Here is an 18,962-nt window from a genome sequence, read left to right as displayed (position 1 = left end):
TCAGTTGTCTTCCAATGTTTGTACTGGTCCAAAGCAGGCACTACTCTGTATTGCAGAGCGTAGAGAAAGGGATTGATGCTCAAAGGTAAATCAACACGAGGAAAGATATCCTCTATAGCTATACTGCTTTTCTATGAGATATTCAAGCATTTTTTTTTTCATTCCAGAAAATTCAAACTAAGCATGGCCTGTATTAACACAAACATTAATTAAGGAATGTGTAATAAAGGTACTTGATAGCTAAATAAATTTATTTAGGCAGAGAAATTAGTATAACTAAAATGCAGAGCAGCCAGGGAAAGTAAAATATACCAGACTAGTCTCCTAGGAGGGGCTTAACATGCTGTTTGGGTTCTATAGCAATGCTGTCCGATAGAAATAAAATAAAAAACACATGGGTAATTTTAAACGTTCTAGTAGCCACATGTTTTAAAAAGTAAAAGGAAAAAGGTAAAATTCATTTTGGTGATATATTTTATTCAACACAGTATCCAAAATATTATCATTTTAATGTGTAATCAATGTTAAGTATTACTAATGAGACATTTTATATTTTTGTACTAAGTGTTTGAAATCTAATGTGTATTTTGCATCTCAATCTGGATGCAATTTTTTATTGGAATTATCTGATCTGAATTTAATTTTCCAAAATTTACAGTTGAAAAAGTAGGCCTATAATCACATGTCATTATTTTACATTATCTCTCGTTCATTATCAGGGATGAAGTTAATTCATGCCAGAGTTTCCTTTCCCCTGAAATTCTATCATTGTTGGGGGGCAAGGGACAAAAGATGCTGACCGTGCAAACAGATGACACTGATGACAAAATGCAAGCAGGTTTTGTCCTCTCCTGGCAATTATTGTACACAGTAGGTGCTAGCCAGGAAACAACAGCCCATGTAGACAGCACCTAATGACAGGTCCATGGGCTTTTGGCAGAAGCCAGATGAGTACGGGTCTGTAAGTAAAGTCATGGAAAGGCCACCATGCCTAACAGCCTCAATTCAGGCAGGAAAAGTTCCCTGCCAGAAAACGTACGGTTAAGTTCTCATACTCTCCTCCCCTTGGTATTGCTGGGCCTGGTAGGGCCTCGACTTTTCTTATTCTTTTTATTCGTGTTTTGATTTAGGGAAGGAAGAGACAGCTCCAGCTCCCTTTTCTTGGCATCCCAGTCTTCATCGCGCTCATCCAGAGGCAGCCCCTTCTGCTGGGCAGCGCAGCGGTGGTCTTGGCACTCGGGCTCTGCCCTAGGAAAGAAGAAAGGGGCTTCTGAACTTGGAGCAGGAGGGCCTGTCCCAGCCTGGGAATCGGCCTCTATTCACAGGTTCTGCACACAGCAATTCAGTTGAGAAGGAAGGAGGCCAAGTTTGAGCATTTCCAAGCATACACTTAGGGAAGGTCTCAGACACTAAAGAAACTACCTGCACGCGGAGAAACATTGTGTGACCCCAGTGAGATGTTAACAGACTCAAAGATAGTCACTCAGCTTGAAGAAAATGCTACTGATTCTTGAAATGCTCACATTTATAGAGCAGCTTGCAGATTATTGGGAGACTGTTTTCATTTGTTTATTTTTAGTTTTATTTTTCATAACCGTAAAAGTGATGTGTGTTCCTTGTATAAAATTTAAAAGTACAGAAACATATAAGGAAGAAAACGAGAATCACTCACAATCACATATGTATTATATGTATGTATGGATTATGTAAAAAATATATAATTTTAAATGGATATATGGATGGATAAATAGACAATTAGATAAATAGAGCATTATACACACATAGACAATGGGAAATATACACATATATAGTTTTGTATGAGGCCAAAGGTGAGTATGTGACTTGCTTAAAGGCACTTGGAAAAGTCACTTTACAGAGAGAAAATTTGAACCAATATGAGGACAAATGGAATTTAAGAGGGTAGATAATGGTATAGGGAAGGCAAATAGCATCTTAAGTGCAAACCATTATTAAAAGCACAATTCATTCAAAGGACAGCAAACTCGCTAGTCTTTCACCCTAAGCTGGAAGTGACCTTTCAGTCTTCAGACCACACCATGTCCTTCCTCTGCCTAGTCACTCTCTGTCTTATATTAGTGTTATTTATGTAAACAAGTTATTTCCTCTCCCAAACAGTTAAACTTCTTGATGTCCAGCACTGTATCTGGTTTATTTTAGGTCGTTTTTAGTGTCTAACTCAATGACACACACATAGTAGAACTCAAAAATATTTGCTAAATGAGTGGTTTAATGTGAATCAATAAGACATTCCTTAAGTGATCCCCTTGCCTGAAGTCTAGCATTCTTCAATCCCACACAGTACCACTGCCAACTCCTCTACTACACTAGTAAATTGCTAATGCATCTATTTCAGCCTGTGACTCCCCTGATGAGCTCACATTCTTCTGCTTGCCCTGCTCACTGTGGTCACCCTCCCCCTCACCTGACCTTATCCTCCATTCCTCTCTAGTGTGAATGCTCTGCTTAGCCAGGCCACTCATCCCTGCACTGTCCCTGCACTGTCCCTCCACTATCCCTTGCCTTCTCACATATACACACAACCTATGCACATTTCCAACTTGGTGCCTTCACTCCAAATTAACAGTTTTTCACCTCCTCCACTAGCCTGCTAGCTTTCAAGATCCAGGTTAATCCCCCCTTAATTCAGGATTCTTCTCCCTAAACCCTCTAACTGTCAGAAGGGAAGTTCTTAGTGGGAGCTGATGATAAGTAGAAATGACTCACACGTGATGTGACTGATGTGACTTTGTTGTTTTTGCCGGCTCAACACTGCCTACTTTTCTTGGTAACAGCACTCCCCACTCTTCAGAGGCAAGCACCCCTCCTGCATTTCAGTTATGCTGGGGTCATATTTCATGTTGATCTCTGGTCACTAGGGAGGGGCTGGGATTACTTAGAGAGAATCAGTAGAGGACAGTCAAGGGCAGGACCCTGAGGAATGTCAGAATTTAAAAGGCATGCAAGAATATATCATGAGATTTATTCTTAGAAAAAGCACATTTTAAAAGTCATAAGGAATTATAGGAGAAGTAGAAGAAAAACTAAAAGAGAATAGCATCAGATAAAACAAGGGAGAAGGGTTTCAGGAATATTAAATACCGAATTAAGTGGAGGTAAGATGTGAATTGAGAAGAGGCAATTGATTTACCGTGAGGAGATCCCTAATGACTTGAGTGACAGCTGATTCAGTATGAGGATCGGGGAAGAAGTCTGAAGCGTGGGTGAGGGATGAAGAAGTGGAGACAACTGCGTAGATTACTTTCCTCAAATGTAATGTTTCAAAGAAGTACAACTATCATGATTAATACTGAGAGAGAGATATATATATATGTTAAAGTTCCAAGGCTACATATGACTATCAAGTAATATCAGTAAGCATTCCTATCATAATATTCAAGCAAATGAAACAATGTTGCCTTTTTGAGAGAAAAACATATTTTGAAACTTTTACAAGCAGACATAAAGACAGTTGACATTTCCAAAAAGGCACACATAATTTATGAAAATCTATTACGTTCCCAGTTTAGTACAAACTCAAAGCTGATCTAATTTTGATATTTAAAATGCACCTCTTTCCTCTGGCTGAAAATGAAATAACAAACCCTTCCAATTAACAGACATTTAAAACCTACTCAATTTGATTGCTAACAAGGCAGAGGAAGGACATGTTGTCTCTCCCCAAGATTTTAGGACCTAACGTTTATCATGATCTTAGATCTTGCAAACACGAACTACTAAAGAATTCAGGTGTTTCTTGGTTTATATAGAGTCAAAATTCTATTCCACTGGGGAGAAGAAAGAGAGGGTAGTTGTTTATAGGTATGGAGTTTCAGTTTTACACGATGAAAAAGTTCTGGAGATCTGTTTCACAACAATGTAAATGTACACAACACTGATGAACTGTATACTTTAGAAACAGTTAATATGGTACATTTTATGTTATGAGTTTTTTATCACAATAAAAATACAGAAACTATTCAAAGATTCTATGTTTTTACACAAATTATTACTATAAAACATGTTAGACACTCTGAGAGGATAAGTGTTTTTCCTTTTGGATTAAAAAAAGTAGATTAGCTTTTAAGTTGCTTAAAAGTGTAGGGAAGAAGAAAGACACAGAGGAATTCAGAAGGGCCTCTAACTTTTTGTTTGTTTGATAATACCTATTTGAACACGTTCACAGTCCAGAAAGAAGTCAAGGGAAAGGAAAAAACACTAAAAATACAAGAGAAAGAGTAAAGATGTAACAAAGAATACACGAATAATGAATGGCCTTCTAGAAGACATGAAGGATTGGATCAAGAGTCTATATGGAGGGATAACACTTTACAAAGGAGGGACAGGACGGCAAGAAGGAGCTGATGTAAATATACATAAAATCTGCAGGTGTGAGCGTTGAAAAATTTGTAACTCATGGCTCAATATTTTTTCTAAAGTAGAAGGCATACCTCTGAAAGCCAGGCTGAGGTGTGATGTTGCTTTAGAACTGCCAATGAGGGAGTAGGACAGGAAGAGATAGCCAAGCTGCTCTGAGGGCTCAGATAAAAGTGGAAATATTCAAACTGCTGGTGATACCCATATATTGACATGTGGGATTTTCTCTAGCTGAACAAGCATAAACGTGGAGAAGACAGAGATTCATCTAAGGTTGGGAATTCCGGGTTACATGCTGGGTTGAGAATTAATAGCAGGAATAGCGGGAGGAGAGTGGAACAATGAAATGTATTATGGTACTCATATGGTAGAGGAAATTTAGTGAGACCTTCAAGAAGGTGATAGATAGGAGAAAAAGGAGAAGTTGAATGACAAGATATCTTGATGAATTCAAGACCTGGTGATAATGCAGGAACTGATAAAGTGAAGAGAGCTATGGTCACATTGTGGTATGTTAGGATTTTAAAAAGTTCAGAGAACAATGTCTGCTGATGCTGAGGTCCACAGAGGATGGAGATCATTGAATGTAGGAGATGATGGATGAAGTTGGGGAAAAGTGAATCCGTGAGTCAGGACTCAAGTTTCTGCCTCTTTACTCCCCAAATCATCTCAATTGTGATATTGGATATTTTTAATGTAAGACATTACCTTTAAGAGAATGTCTCTTGGGTTACTTCTATGGATAACTAACCTCACCACAGGCAAAATTTTCACTTGTTCAACTCTCTGAAGATAACTGCATTTTCAGGTTCTTCGGAGGGCACCCCACCATGAACTGCCCCTGTAGATGGCATTGCTGTCTATAGTCTATATCATTTGGTTTCCAAGCAATGATGCCCTCACTCTGATACCGTACTTTCTCTTGTATGAATTGCTTGTCGAAACAATCAAATTCTAAGTTTCCAAATTTTGTTCAATCCCTCTCAGAGCTATAACTGTTATGTAAATTATTGGTGCTTAATTATGTTTGAATGCTTGGCTGAGCGAAAAAAATAAACAGGTGCTAGATAGATAAGTTCTTTGGTGTGCCTATAAGTAGGGCATTCACAGATGAACATAGAAGTTTTAAAAGATAGGAGGGTACTGAAAAATTGAAGTCTAATTCACCTGCCTCACTTTAAATATGAGACAACTGAGGGTCAGGAAGCTGCCGTGACTTGCACAAGGTCACACAGCCAGTTTGGATGCCTTTCAGAAAGCTGAAGGTCATGATTCTTGCACCATGTCCCATCTTCAAACTTGGTATCCCAATTTTCTTACCTGAGATAATTTCTGCATAATCTAAAACAACATGTTAATATAATTTTGACCCCCAAACTAGTCTTTCAAGTGAAACATTAATAAAAATAACTCAACTAAAAAAATCAATAAAATAATCATCTGTTGGCTGGATTTCCTCATTTCACTTTCATTGACCTGAGACCACAGAATCAGACAAGATCTTGATCACAGACTCCTGTTCCTCTGCTCCTTCTATAGATGGAAAAAAAATAAACTTACTTTTCCAGAAATGCCACACAGGCTTTCTGCCCATAGATCTGTGCAATCCTCTTTGGTGTGTCTCCAAAGAAGTCGGGGGCATCGATGGCAGCGTGCAATGCATGGAGAGTTCTGAGTACATTCAGATGGCCTGATTCTGCTGCAAAATGAGCTGGGGTCCAGCCCACACTAGTAACCAGGCAGGGCCTGGCTCCGTATTCTATCAGGAGCCGTAACACCTCCATTTGCCCTTAAAGGTACCAAGAAGAAACAGGATGAGGTTAGGATAAAGATGTCCCGAGTGGCCTGAGGCCAGGGCCAGCCTAGGTAACACAATGGAAAGGGAACCTTTGCCTTTGAGGAGCCTCCAGTTTCCTATCATCATCCCCTCCTCCCTTTTCCCTCTTCTCACCAGGAACTCAGTGCCCTACCTTACCCCACGAACCTAGTTCTCACCCAGGGCCTGAGCCCTGCAAGCCTTCCCTGTCCTCCTTCCAGGACACTCCCCTACCCTGTGCATTGCCACAGGCCCTGCCCAGGAATCTTGCTTTCTCTCCCAAGCCACACTATACCTGTCTATTGGTAAGGCCCACTCTGTTTTTGACAGTCTCAACACTGAGCCAAAACCAAATATTTTAAGTCCTATTTACATGATAGCTAGCACAGGTTAAGAGCACAGGCTTTCTAGATGTGATAGATGTGATTTCATATCCTGCCAATCCCACTTGCTAACAAGTGGCACCTCAGATAAGAAACAAATATCTGAGGCTAGTTTCCTAATTTGCAAATTAATGATATTACCCCTTATATCATTGAATTCTTGTAGAGTGCGGGCGAAATCACAGACATGAAGTACACAGTACAGTACCCAGCACATAGCAAATGTTCACTAAAAGGTGCTTTGGTATAGCTACCATTACTTTGCACTTAGATTTTTGCAAAAATATCCCAATTAATTTCTCTGCAGCCAGTCTTGCTTCTTGTCAACCCATTCTCCACACAGGAATCACAATAAATGTTTAAAAAGCAAAGTTGACCATAATACTTTCTTACTTAACATTCTTTAATGGCTTTCTGTTGCCAAAGCCTTTGAGAAGCCCATTGCCGGAGTTTTTGCCACTACCTTCCTCCAATTCTGTAACTGAGCTATGTAAGGCGTGGGGGATTCAATGATGAATGAAACAAAGTCCCTATCCTTCTTTGTGATGTTCTATTCCTGTTAAAGGTTGAGAGGGCAAAGGACTAATATTAACTGAGAGCAGACTATACGGTAGGCACTGTACACTCATTATTTTGCTGAATTCCCATCACAGGGCTCCAAAGTGGCATTCTTGCACATAATATTTAGGTGAATAAACAGGCCCAGAGACATTAAATAACTAGCTTAAGGTACTACAACTAGTAAGCGGTGATGTCAGGATTAAAATGTTCCATCTGGGGCTGGGCGTGGTGGCTCATGCCTGTAATCCCAGCACTTTGGGAGACTGAGGCAGGAGGATCACTGGAGGTCAGGAGTTGAAGACCAGCCTGGCCAACATGGAGAAACACCTTCTCCATTAAAAATACAAAAATTCACTCGTCATGGTGGCGCGCATCTGTAATCCCAGCTACTCAGGAGGCTGAGGCAGGAGAATCGCTTGAACCCAGGAGATGGAGGTTATAGTGAGCTGAGACTGTGCCACTGCACTCCAGCCTGGATGACAGAGCGAGACTCTGTCTCAAAAAAAAGAAAAAAAAATGAAATGAAGTTTCCATCTGGCTCTAAAGAAATGTTTGTTCCACTCCCCCACATAGCCTATTGGTTGATAGCCTCATGAATGGTGGACTCAAAGGGGCAGATCTACCTAAGCATTGCCCACTCACCTTTGATTGCAGCCCAGTGAAGTGGGGTCCGGTCATTCCAGTCTACATCTTTGTAGTTTGGGTCACAGAGACCTTTCTTTAAAATCTTCTTCACTAAGCTATAGTCTCCTGCAGCAACAGCTTGGTGAAGCTTTGTCATGTCTGACATTTTGGCCAATTCCATGACAGAAAACAACTGTGGGAGAGACATGCCACTTAGAAAATTCTAAGTAACCCTTTATTCTTAGCCAGTAATCCCACAGACTTCTGTATCATTTATTTCCTTTCCCGCCACATGCGTTTGCCTCTAAGTTTGCCTCATGTGTGTGGCATGAGTGTGCACTTAGAGCTCCTGTGGTTAGTGCCTGCCTGTCCCCTACCCTAAAACTATCGGTGGCTCCCACTGCACACAGAATTATGTCTTAACTCATGGGCTGACACACGGCTACCTGGCCTCAAAACATCCTCTAGTGCTATTTCCTACTCCTACTTCAGAGTTCTAGTCGTGTTCCCTTATGTTAGTTGTGTAATTCTGTGCCTTATCTTTCTCATCTGTAGAATGGATATAATCTGCCAGGGTTGTTGTAAGGATAAATGTCAATTTGCAAAAAAATTTATATTGGATACAGAGCAGGTACTCCATGAAAATTAAACAGTATTAACATTGTTGCACCAGTTGAGATGGACATGCAATCACACAAATAAATACCTAAAAATTGTTACTAATGTTATGCCATAAACCAGCAGTTCTCAAACTATGGTCTGTAGACCCTCAGAAATCCCTGGAGCTCTTTCAGGGGATCAGTGAAGTCAAAGCTGTTTTCATTATATTAAAATGTTACTGGCCTTGTTTCACTATGTTGACAATTGTTCGGATGGCTCAAAAGCAATAGTGCAGAAAACTGCTGGTGCCTTAGCATGAAGCAAGGCAATGACACCAAACTGGACCTGGAAGCATACCATTCACCACACACTCAGAGTAAATTTTAAAAAGCCAGTTACATAGGAACATCCTAAATGAAACGATAAGAATTATTTTTATTAAATCTTTATCTTTGATTACATGACTTAATAAATGTGTTTTTAGAATACAGTACAATGAAATGTGTGAACGTTTAGAAAATATTTATCACCCTAAAGACAAATATTTTCCATGACAAAGAAAGGATGTTATGAAATCATGCATGGATAAAGAGATCCATTTGGTAGACCAATGGATTTTAATAAAACAGTATAGAAAGTGCATTGATACCATTTCAGTTTGCACATTGCAACTAACCTTTAAGACACTACAACTTATACAATTTTGTTATAGTATCAAACAATATCCATAATTATCTGAAAATATTTCTCCCTTTTCCAACTTTATATATATAATATATACAAGCGTATATTATATGTACACACATATAGGTATATATAATATACATGTGTATATATGTATGTGTATATAATATATAATTATATATTATATATACATGTGTATATGTATATGTATATATATCATACACATATATGTATATATGTATATATATATTGTATATACGTGTGTGTGTGTGTATAACCACATTGTCTTTATATACCAAACAACACTTAACCAAAACAACAAACTGAATGCAGAAGCAGATACAAGAATCCAGCTGTCTTCTCTTAAGTCAGATATTAAAGAGATTGGGCAGGGGAGCGTAAACCTATGTGACTAGTCACATTTCTTTTGTTTTGGAAAATACATTTATTTTCATAAAATGTCATTTATATTATAGTGTAATAAGTTTAATACAGTCTTTTAAATGAACTAATCAATATTTAAAAGTTTTCTCAGTTTTAATTTCCAATAGAATAAATTGACAGCTATAACCCACATAAACAAAAGCTCTCTGGGGCTCTCAATAATTTTTAAGAGTGTAAAGAAGCTCTGAGAACAAACAGGTTGAGAGCTGCTGGTGTAAACAAGGAGCTGAGATAGAAAACAAGAGTAGAGAGAGTACCATTTGAGACGGGGCCGTTGGGAATGTCTCTGATCTCAAGATTTAAGTTGGGATCACAAGAAGGAGCTGGTGTCAACCTCACTAACTGTGACCAGCAGCAGCAGCCCCTGCGAACTTGTTAGAAACACAAAATATTGTGCTCAGCCCCAGACCTACTGAATCTGAAACTCTGGGCGGTGGCTGGCCATCTTTGTTGTGGTAAGCCCTCCAGGTGAGTGCACTGAAATGTGTGAACAGCCCTGGAGGGAGAGAAAGAAAATAAAAGAAATTAAAATACAATGCCGTAAATGCCTGGGGGACAGAGAGAAAGAGCCATTCACAAAGACTGGGAAGTAAAAGGAGCTTTCTCTAAAAGTGGCCTAAGCTGGGTCCTGAAGGGATGGGTCAGAGACATATTGGCAACTGATGGAGGTGGAGGATCCCCTGCTGAAGGACAGCCATGTCTGTGGCTGGAGTCACACACTGCAAAGGGCAGGTGGTTCCTAATATGTAAACCAAGACTCAATAAACTTTTACAGATAGTAAATATTATTAGGCCAAGAGGAAAAAAAAGAGGGGAAAAAAAGAGAAAAATATATATGCCAAGAGTCTATTATACATATGAAAGAGAAAACTCCTGCTTCACCCTGCCCTACTTTCCTGGGGTGGATCTTTCTACCTTCTTTGTACCCTGGAGGGTATCTCCTCAGCTGGAGATATTCTTAGTGGAAAGAGGACAGGCCTGAGGGGGAAGGGCCTGGTCGGTGAGATGGTCAGTTTCACTCTGCCCTAGTGATGCTCAGATCCCAGTGAGCTTTCTCTCCTCCTAGAGGGGTCATCTCCAGTTAGTTGGCAGGAGACAAGGTGGTTCATGGAGCCACCAACTCCCATACTGAGATTCCACTGCTCAGTCCCAGCAGTTGCCACCAGGAGAGTCCCCATTGTGTAGGTGGTGACCAGCAGGGCCCGGGCAGTGGCCAGGCACAGCTGTGGGCTGCTGACAGGGCAGCAAGGGCAGAGGGCATTGCCTGGGCTTGCTCTGGGAGTCTGTGCCATCCCATGGAGGTTCAGCACCTTAAATGGTGACCACGGGCCTACAAAAACGGGGTGAGTAAGATTTGGTCTGTAGACCATAGTGTGGCAACCTCTGATGTACACAAATCATTAGAGATCTTATTAAAATGCAGATTCTGATTTAGTAGGTCTGGAACCTGGCCTGAGATTCAGCATGTGTAACAAGTTCTCACAGTGCTACTAGCTCACTTACCACACTCTGAGTAGCAATATCTCTGTGGCTAAAAAGTAAGGTATAGACTGGCAGGAAGCAAGATTGGAGAGCTGAGGAGGGAGTAAGGATGTGGTAGCTGTTCTCAACTGAGGGGCTACATGAGAATCAGCAGTGGATTTTTAAAAATACAGATGCCTGGGCCTCAGTCCAAAAGGAATCAGAATTTTGGGGTGTGCAGGACAAGGATTGGGCATGTTTTGTGAAATAGATGCTCTGTACATACTATGTTAGGTAAGAGAGAAGATGGCACAGACTGCATTTTACTTTTAAAATTCATTTTAATAAAATCCCTTATACCGGAGTGTTTGATCAATGATAAAATTGTAAACAAAAACACTAGAGTGTTTCTAATCTGAGGGTGCCACTAAAACAAAACCATTTTTTAAATCAGTGTCTGGAAGTCTTTTCGCTTGCCTTTCATAGAAGCCTTCAAGCAGGTTTACATTTCAACCAACCTCATTTGTCCCACATTTGAGTTCATGCCAAGATTCCATAACTTCCCATGGATGAGTTGCAATTCAAGTGGAAGCATTGGGCAGCAAAATTTATTTCCAGAGAAATGGAAAATCTGATTCTAAAAAATTGTATGGAAATGCAAGTGATCCAGAAGAACTGAAACAATCTTGAAAGAGAACAAAGTTAGAGGACTCACACTTCCTGATTCCAACAAGTATACCAGGACAATTCAGTGACAAAATAACAGTCTTTTCAATAAATGATGCTGAGACAACTGGATATCTATAGGTAAAAGAATGAAGTTGGTCCTTTCCCTCACAGAGATTTATTCCTGTGTTTTCCCCTAAGAGTTTTATAGTTTTAAGTCTTACTATTAGGTCTGTGATCCATTTTGAGTTAATTTTTATACATGACACTTGCCGCAAAACAATTGAACATAAATATAAGGGTTTTTTTCTAGACTCTCAATTCTACTCCATTGCTCTAAATATCTATCTTCATGCTAGTACTACACAGTCCTGATTACTGTAGGTTTGTAGTAAGTTTTGAAATGGGAAAGTCTGACTATTCCAATGGGCTATATACCCAAGAGAAGAAAAATAGATATCCATATAAACATTCGTACATGAATGTTCATAGAAGCATTATTTATAATAGGCAAAAGTGGAAATATCCCAAAGGTTCATCAATAGATGAATACACAAAATGTGGAGCATCCATATAAAGGATTATTATTTGGCAATAAAAAGGAATAAAGTACTGATACATACTTTATGGATGAACCCTGAAACATGCTAAGTGAAAGAAGCCAGTTACAGAAGACCACATATTGCATACTTCCATGTATGTGGAATGCTCAGAATAAGCAAATCTAGATAGCTAGAATGTATACCATAGGCAGCCTAGGGCTAGGATGGAGGTTGGGGTGGGGAGTGACTGCTGATAAATACAGGATTTCTTTTTGGGGTGATGAAATGTTCTTAGATTAGATGCTTTCACAACACCAAAAGGCCAAAAACCACTGAATTGTACATTTTAAATGAATCCAATTTTATGGTATGTGAATTGTATCTTAATAAAGCTGCTTTTAAAAATACCTATTAATTAGAAGCTTTCTACAAAACAAAAACAAACACAATTTGTTTGCAGAAAATATATGCAATTCACTAGCTTAGCATTGACTACTGAAATTTATCAATTGGTTCCTTTAGCAACCAATCCTTGTGAATTTGATTAAATGCACTTGATTTCCTATCTTTCTGGTGGATGTGTCTCTACCAGAAAGATAGGAAATCAAGTGCAAAGTAGTCAATAAATATCAGTTCTAATAAATGTCAGTGATTTTTAATAACTATAGTAAATAAGAGAGGGTAACATAAAGGCACTTACTGTCTTGTGTGAAATCCAAGGAGCTCTGTGCTGGCGGGCAGTCCTAACTATCCGGAGTGTTGTGCCCATGCCATGGAAACTGACTCCTCCTTCTGCATGAAAGCCAGCCAGTCAACTTCAGCTTCCCTAGGTGTTTGATGGGGTGGGATCCCCAGTCTGTTTCACATCCTAACTCTTCAGCAGTTCCAGTCATCTTTTTTAGTCCAAATGTGCTGGCCCTTAACAGGATCTTTCAAATAGTATTTAATGCAAAAATAAAAATAAAAATAAAAAAAGCTGTGAATGATTTTCTGCCCATGTAACACTGTGACGGAGGTAGGCTGCGTAGCGACCGTGTATCCATAGGAGATGTGAGACCTGTAGGGGAGTGGGGACAGTTTGGGCTCCTCACATTCAGAACCAGTTGTCAGGTCTTGGGCAGGTTCCTTAACTTTAGAGAGATTTTTTTTTTTCCTCAACAATAACATGAAATTTTAACATCTTTTTTTGCATAGTGCTATTAAATATGATTAGTTAAAATAATTTAGAAAACACTTGGCACAGGGTAGATGCTTTTACAAAGAAGAAGAAGAGGAAGAAGAAGAGGAAGAGGAAGAAGAAGAAGAAGAAAAAGAAGAAGAAGAAGAAGAGGAGGAGGAGGAGGAGGAGGAGGAAGGTCAATGAAAAATTCCTAGGTGCTTTCTTTTTACTTCCTGTTTTTACCACTTGCTCTAAGTGAAAATCTACCATATTGATGATGATGCTGGTCAAAAAGACCTTATTTCTTCTTCCTTCCTTTCTACATTTTCCCTACCTTTTCCTTCTCTCCTTCCTTCTCTTTTTCCCTCTCTCTGAAGGGAGTTCCTCTCTCTCACTCTCTCTCTCTTACTCTCTTTCCTACGTCCCTCATTCTCCATCCATTTCTCTCCCTGCCTTCCTTCTCATATATATTTAGCACATGCCTTATATCTGTCAAGCCCCACTGTACTGGGCCCTGTGAAGATCAAGACACCCATTGTTCCTGTCTTCCTTGAGCTTATGGTCTAGATAAGAATAAACAAGAAAACAAATAAATGTACACAAGTAGACTCACAACCTGTACAAGTACCATGAACAAACAACCTACAATAGCAGACAACACCAGGAAAGGAGTGTGGGCAACCTTTGGGGATGACATTTGAGGGTCTGAAGGGAGACCTGGCACAGGAGAAGAAATCAGGCATCTGAAGAGCTAGGGAAGGTGACCTGGGTGGTGGGAGGAGAGGAGCTTGACTTAGATGAAGAATGAAGAAGAGGATGATGCAGCTGGTTTATGGAGTGTGGGGCAAGTAGAAGATGAGATCATTCCCGGTCTACTAGGACACGGTAAGGAGTTTGGATTTTATTCCAACTACAAAGAACAGACATTGGAAACACTTAAACAGTGAAGAAGAATGTGCAACTTTCATTTTCTTAAAAGACTACTTTGACTATTATGTGGAGAATGGAGCAAAGGGAGACAAGATGGAAAGCAGGAAGACTGCTGAGGAGGCTACTGTGGAAGTCTAAACAAGAAAGGATGGTGACTTGGTGAACTGTGGCCATAGACATGAAAGAAGTGAGTGAAATTAAAAGTTTTTTAGGAGGGAACATTGACAGGAGTTGCCAATGGATTAGGCATGAGTACTGGGGGGAAAGAGGGCATCAAGGATGACCCTTGGGTTTCTGGCTTGATGAACCTGGTGGAAGGTGGTGACATTGGTGGTAGGTGGTGACTGGGGTAGGGCCAAGTTTGGGTAAGGGAAGGACAGTATAAATGAAGTGTTCTGTTTCAATGTGTTAAGTTTGAGATACCTACAAGACACCCAAATATCAAGTAGGAATCTAGAGTTCTGTGACTTTGGGCTAAAGATACATATACTGGAGTTATCAGCATATAGGTATCATTTAAAGATATAAGAGTATATAAGATAATCTAAGGATAGCAAGTGCAGAGATGAGACCCAAGCTCTCAAACCCTTAGATCTGGCAGCAAAGAATAATTAGCAAAGGGTATTAAGAAGCACCACTGAGAGGTAGGAGGAAAACCAGGAGAATTGAGTCTTATGGAAGCCAAGAGAAGAGTAGCAGTAGCTGTCAACCATTTAAAAGGGAGTAGAGTTTAATGTGTGTCTATCACAACCAGAAAGATGCATATGAGACCCCTTCCCCACCCTCAAAGAGCTCAGTATCTCATCACCCTTTCTAAGATTTGTAACAGTCCTGGTTCATATCAGGGGAACTCACCCCCGATAGTTAACGTGGGTTCTTCTCTATTTCCCTAAGCATCGACTGGTCTGAGAAATGAAGGGAAAGAGTACAAAAGAGAGATATTTTAAAGCTGGGTGTCCAGGGGAGACATCACATGTTGACAAGTTCCATGATGCTCCCTGAGCCATAAAACCAGCAAGTTTTTATTAGTGATTTTCAAAAGGGGAGGGAGTGTACAAATAGGGTGTGGGTCACAGAGATCACATGCTTCACAAAGTAATAAAGTATCACAAAGCAAATGGAGGCAGGGCAAGATCACAGGACCACAGGATGGGGTGAAATTAAAATTGCTAATGAAGTTTTGGGCACGCATTGTCATTGATAACATCTTATCAGGTGGCAGGGTTTGAGAGCAGACAACCTGTCTGACCAAAATTTATTAGGTGGGAATTTCCTCATCCTAATAAGCCTGGGAGCACTACAGGAGACTGGGGCTTATTTCATCCCTTCAGCTTTGACCGTAAAAGACGGCCACCTCCAAGGGGGCCGTTCATAAGCCTACCCTCAGGGGTGCATTCTCTTTCTCAGGGATGTTCCTTGCTGGAAAAAGGAATTCAGTGATAGTTCTCCTATTTGCTTTTGAAAGAAGAGAAATATGGCTCTGTTCTGTCCGGCTCACTGGCAGTCACAGTTTAAGATTATCTCCCTTGTTTCCTGAGCAATGCTGTTATCCTGTTCTTTTCTCAAGGTGCCCAGATTTCATATTGTTCAAACACACATGCTCTACAAACAATTTGTGCAGTTAATGCAATCATCACATGGTCCTGAGGCGATATACATCCTCCTCAATTTACGAAGATAATGGGATTAAGAGATTAAAGTAAAGGCAGGCATAGGAAATCACAAGGGTATTGATTGGGGAAGGGATGAGTGTCCATGAAATCTTCACAATTTATGTTCAGAGATTGCAGTAAAGACAGGTGTAAGAAATTATAAAAGTATTAATTTGGGGAACTAATAAATGTCCATGAAATCTTCACAATTTATGTTCTTCTGCCATGGCTTCAGCCGGTCCCTCCATTTGGGGTCCCTGACTTCCTGCAACATCTCTCCCTTTCTTTTTATATAAATGTGCCATGGCTATGAAAGTTTGTTCATTCTCTCAATTTTGAAGCCAGATTCTTTGACTGGTCCAGCATACTAAAAACAAGCTGATTAAACAGAGAAACATAATTCCAAAATGTACTACAGTGGAGTCCCCAGTAGACTTAATCCAAGTCAAGAGGTTTAATCCATAAATATTTTCTGCCACCTGATCTAACACCTCAGCTCTAGGCACAATGGATAAGTGAGCTTGAGAGGCTTCAAAAATTTGTTTCTTTAATTTAGTTATGTCCAATGATAAATTGTCTTCCCTACCCAGAAGGTGTCCTTTGACCATTTCCCATGAATGATCAGTCTTGTTTTAGGAATACAGGGTGATACAGAAATCAGAGGTATTCCAGTCACACTGCTTTTGCATGCAATGTTTGAGACTCACTACCCAAGCTCCAAGCCAAATAACAGACTGTCTTAAATCATTAATTTGATTAGCCAATTTTTGATCAATGCCTTGTTGAGAATTCTACATTTGGGTGGAATTGGTTTGCTGATCATTAACAAAATGAGCCTTTTGAATAGATTGATGTAATGCCATTCCGGCAGTGGTGGCCAGCGCAGTGACTGTAATTAGGCCCATGATCACAGCAATTAAAGTAAAAACAAATCTCTTAGATCTTTTTAGAATTCACTGTAACACTTCATTAATTAAATGTATTGAGTGGGAGGATTTCCAAGGTCTGGGCAAAGTTACTGGAATCCAGATTCCTTCTCGAGCTGGAACCAACATTACCCTTTTCCTGGAGTCAAAATGGGAGTTAATACAACAGTAAAAGCAAATTTTTCACAATCCAATTTATGTAAAGCAATATGAAAAAAAGACAATCTTTAAGATCAATAACTATGAGGGGCCAATTTTTAGGTATTAAAGCAGGGGCAGGCATGCCAGGTTGGATGGCTTCCTTAGGTTTAATTACAGTGTTAGTGGCCCTTAAATTGGTTACCATCTGCCACTTGCCTGATTTCTTTTTTGCTAGAAACACTGGAGAATTCCAGGGGGAAAGAGAGGGTTCCACATTTCCAAGTTGTAACTGTTCAGTAAGCAGTTGAGTTAAAGCCTACAGTTTTATTTTATTTATTTATTTATTTATTTATTTTAGAAAGTGGCCACTGCTGAATCCAAACGGCTGTGTCAGATTTTCATTGTAAAGGGATAGGATCAGGAAGCGTGGCAGCAGCCGCCACTAAAACAGTCCTGTTTTCTTTTATAATAACTGGGAGGGGTTTAGTAATCCCTTCATGTTTTGGACCGAGACCGAGACCAGGAACAAACCCCATGTTTTCCATCATATGCTGACTGGGAGCACTATAAAAGTTACATGGAATATTAATTTTAGCCTCAGTATCTACTAGGCCATCAAAGCTTTTTTCCTTGAATGTGTACGGTGTAGGTGGGCCATTGTTTAGAAATTACATTAATCCCAGAAGTGGCCTTTTCACCGCCAGAGCCCATCCCAGGGCCACCATCCCAGGGCCACGTGTCTTGTCTCCTTTGTTTAAAATGATATTAGGTAGTAAAAGCAATTGAGCTTGTTTAACAGTAGTAAAAGAAACAGGAGCTTGACCCGGGGCACATAATTTATCCCAAGCTCTCATACACACCTTTGTTACTTGTTTTGTGATAACAGTATCAAAACCTAATTGGGCATAAGTATTAGAGAAACTATCAGAACCTGTGAGCTGAGCCTGAGTAACTAGAATGCCATTAGTTCAATTTAGTTGAGCCTGCAGACAGGCCTCCTCTGCCCACCAAGCTGAGATAGAACAGCTTTTTGCCAAAAGGTCCCAGTCTAAAGGGAGCAAAATGACCTCAGTACAAAAAGTTTGTAATACCATTTTAGCATAAGAAGAAGTAGGGCGATACTGAGTACGAGCATCCTTAAATTATTTTTAAAAAGTAAATTTGAGCAGCGCATATCGACGCAGACTGGAATGGGAGTGTGAGAAAGGGGAATTGAAGGAGTAGAAGAAGCAGAAGTATACTGGTGATCACAGGCATTTATGTGTGAAGAAGGGTACAGAGAAGCAGGCTGAGTGGATGGCAAAGTGACCAGTTGAGGAACCGAAACGACAGGAGGGTGAGGGGCTGAAGTGGACAGGAAGGGCCTATAGAATTACAGGTAAATTGTAGTTTGGTCCTGGAGCCATTAGGTAACACCCAGAGGCAAATGCTGCAAAGGTTTGAAGAGGGAAGAATTAGCATATCTATGGTCCATATGGTCCCAGGCTGTGTGAGTCCTGGCCTCGGGAGCTTCAAGTACCGGCTCTTCATGAAAAAAAAGTAGGATCATCAGGGGGTAACATTAAACCACAGTCACTAGAGTTAGACATTGAATTTTCGGTATCTTTAGGTAGGGGAGGAGTAGCTGAAGGGAGAGGCTGATCTGATAACGAAGGCCCTGTGGGAGAGGAAAGTTGAGGAGGTATTAGGATGGCATGCACAAAGGCCCAATCATCCCAAACAGTGTTGGAAACATAATTCCCTGTCAAGACCAGTTCCTGGAATGCTGCAACAAGATCCCATACTTTTACATATATGGTTCCTTTTTCAGGAAACCAAGGACAGTATTTTTCCACTGCCCTGAATAGAGTGACCATATTTTCCATGGTTACTCGGACCCTTCCCTGTTTTAACAGGTCTACATCTAAGGTTCCTTTTTCAGGAAACCAAGGACAGAATTTTACCACTGTCCTGAATACAGTGACCATATTTTCCATGG

General features: G+C 40.1%; 1 protein-coding gene across 1 annotated transcript; it reads right to left on the bottom strand.

Annotated features, from left to right (window-relative positions):
* Window positions 1–456: 456 nt before the first annotated feature.
* Window positions 457–15,218, bottom strand: ANKRD66 (ankyrin repeat domain 66). The gene is given in 6 exon segments (XM_021937351.2): window positions 457–1,248; window positions 5,956–6,184; window positions 7,798–7,972; window positions 9,921–9,946; window positions 9,949–10,003; window positions 12,877–15,218. Coding segments are annotated over 6 exon segments (753 nt in total). The 5' UTR covers window positions 12,946–15,218; the 3' UTR covers window positions 457–1,049.
* Window positions 15,219–18,962: the final 3,744 nt, after the last annotated feature.

The sequence above is a fragment of the Papio anubis genome, chromosome 6 (genome assembly GCF_008728515.1).
Source record: "Papio anubis isolate 15944 chromosome 6, Panubis1.0, whole genome shotgun sequence".
NCBI classification, from domain to species: domain Eukaryota; kingdom Metazoa; phylum Chordata; class Mammalia; order Primates; family Cercopithecidae; genus Papio; species Papio anubis.
This window is presented reverse-complemented; position numbering and strand designations above follow the sequence as displayed.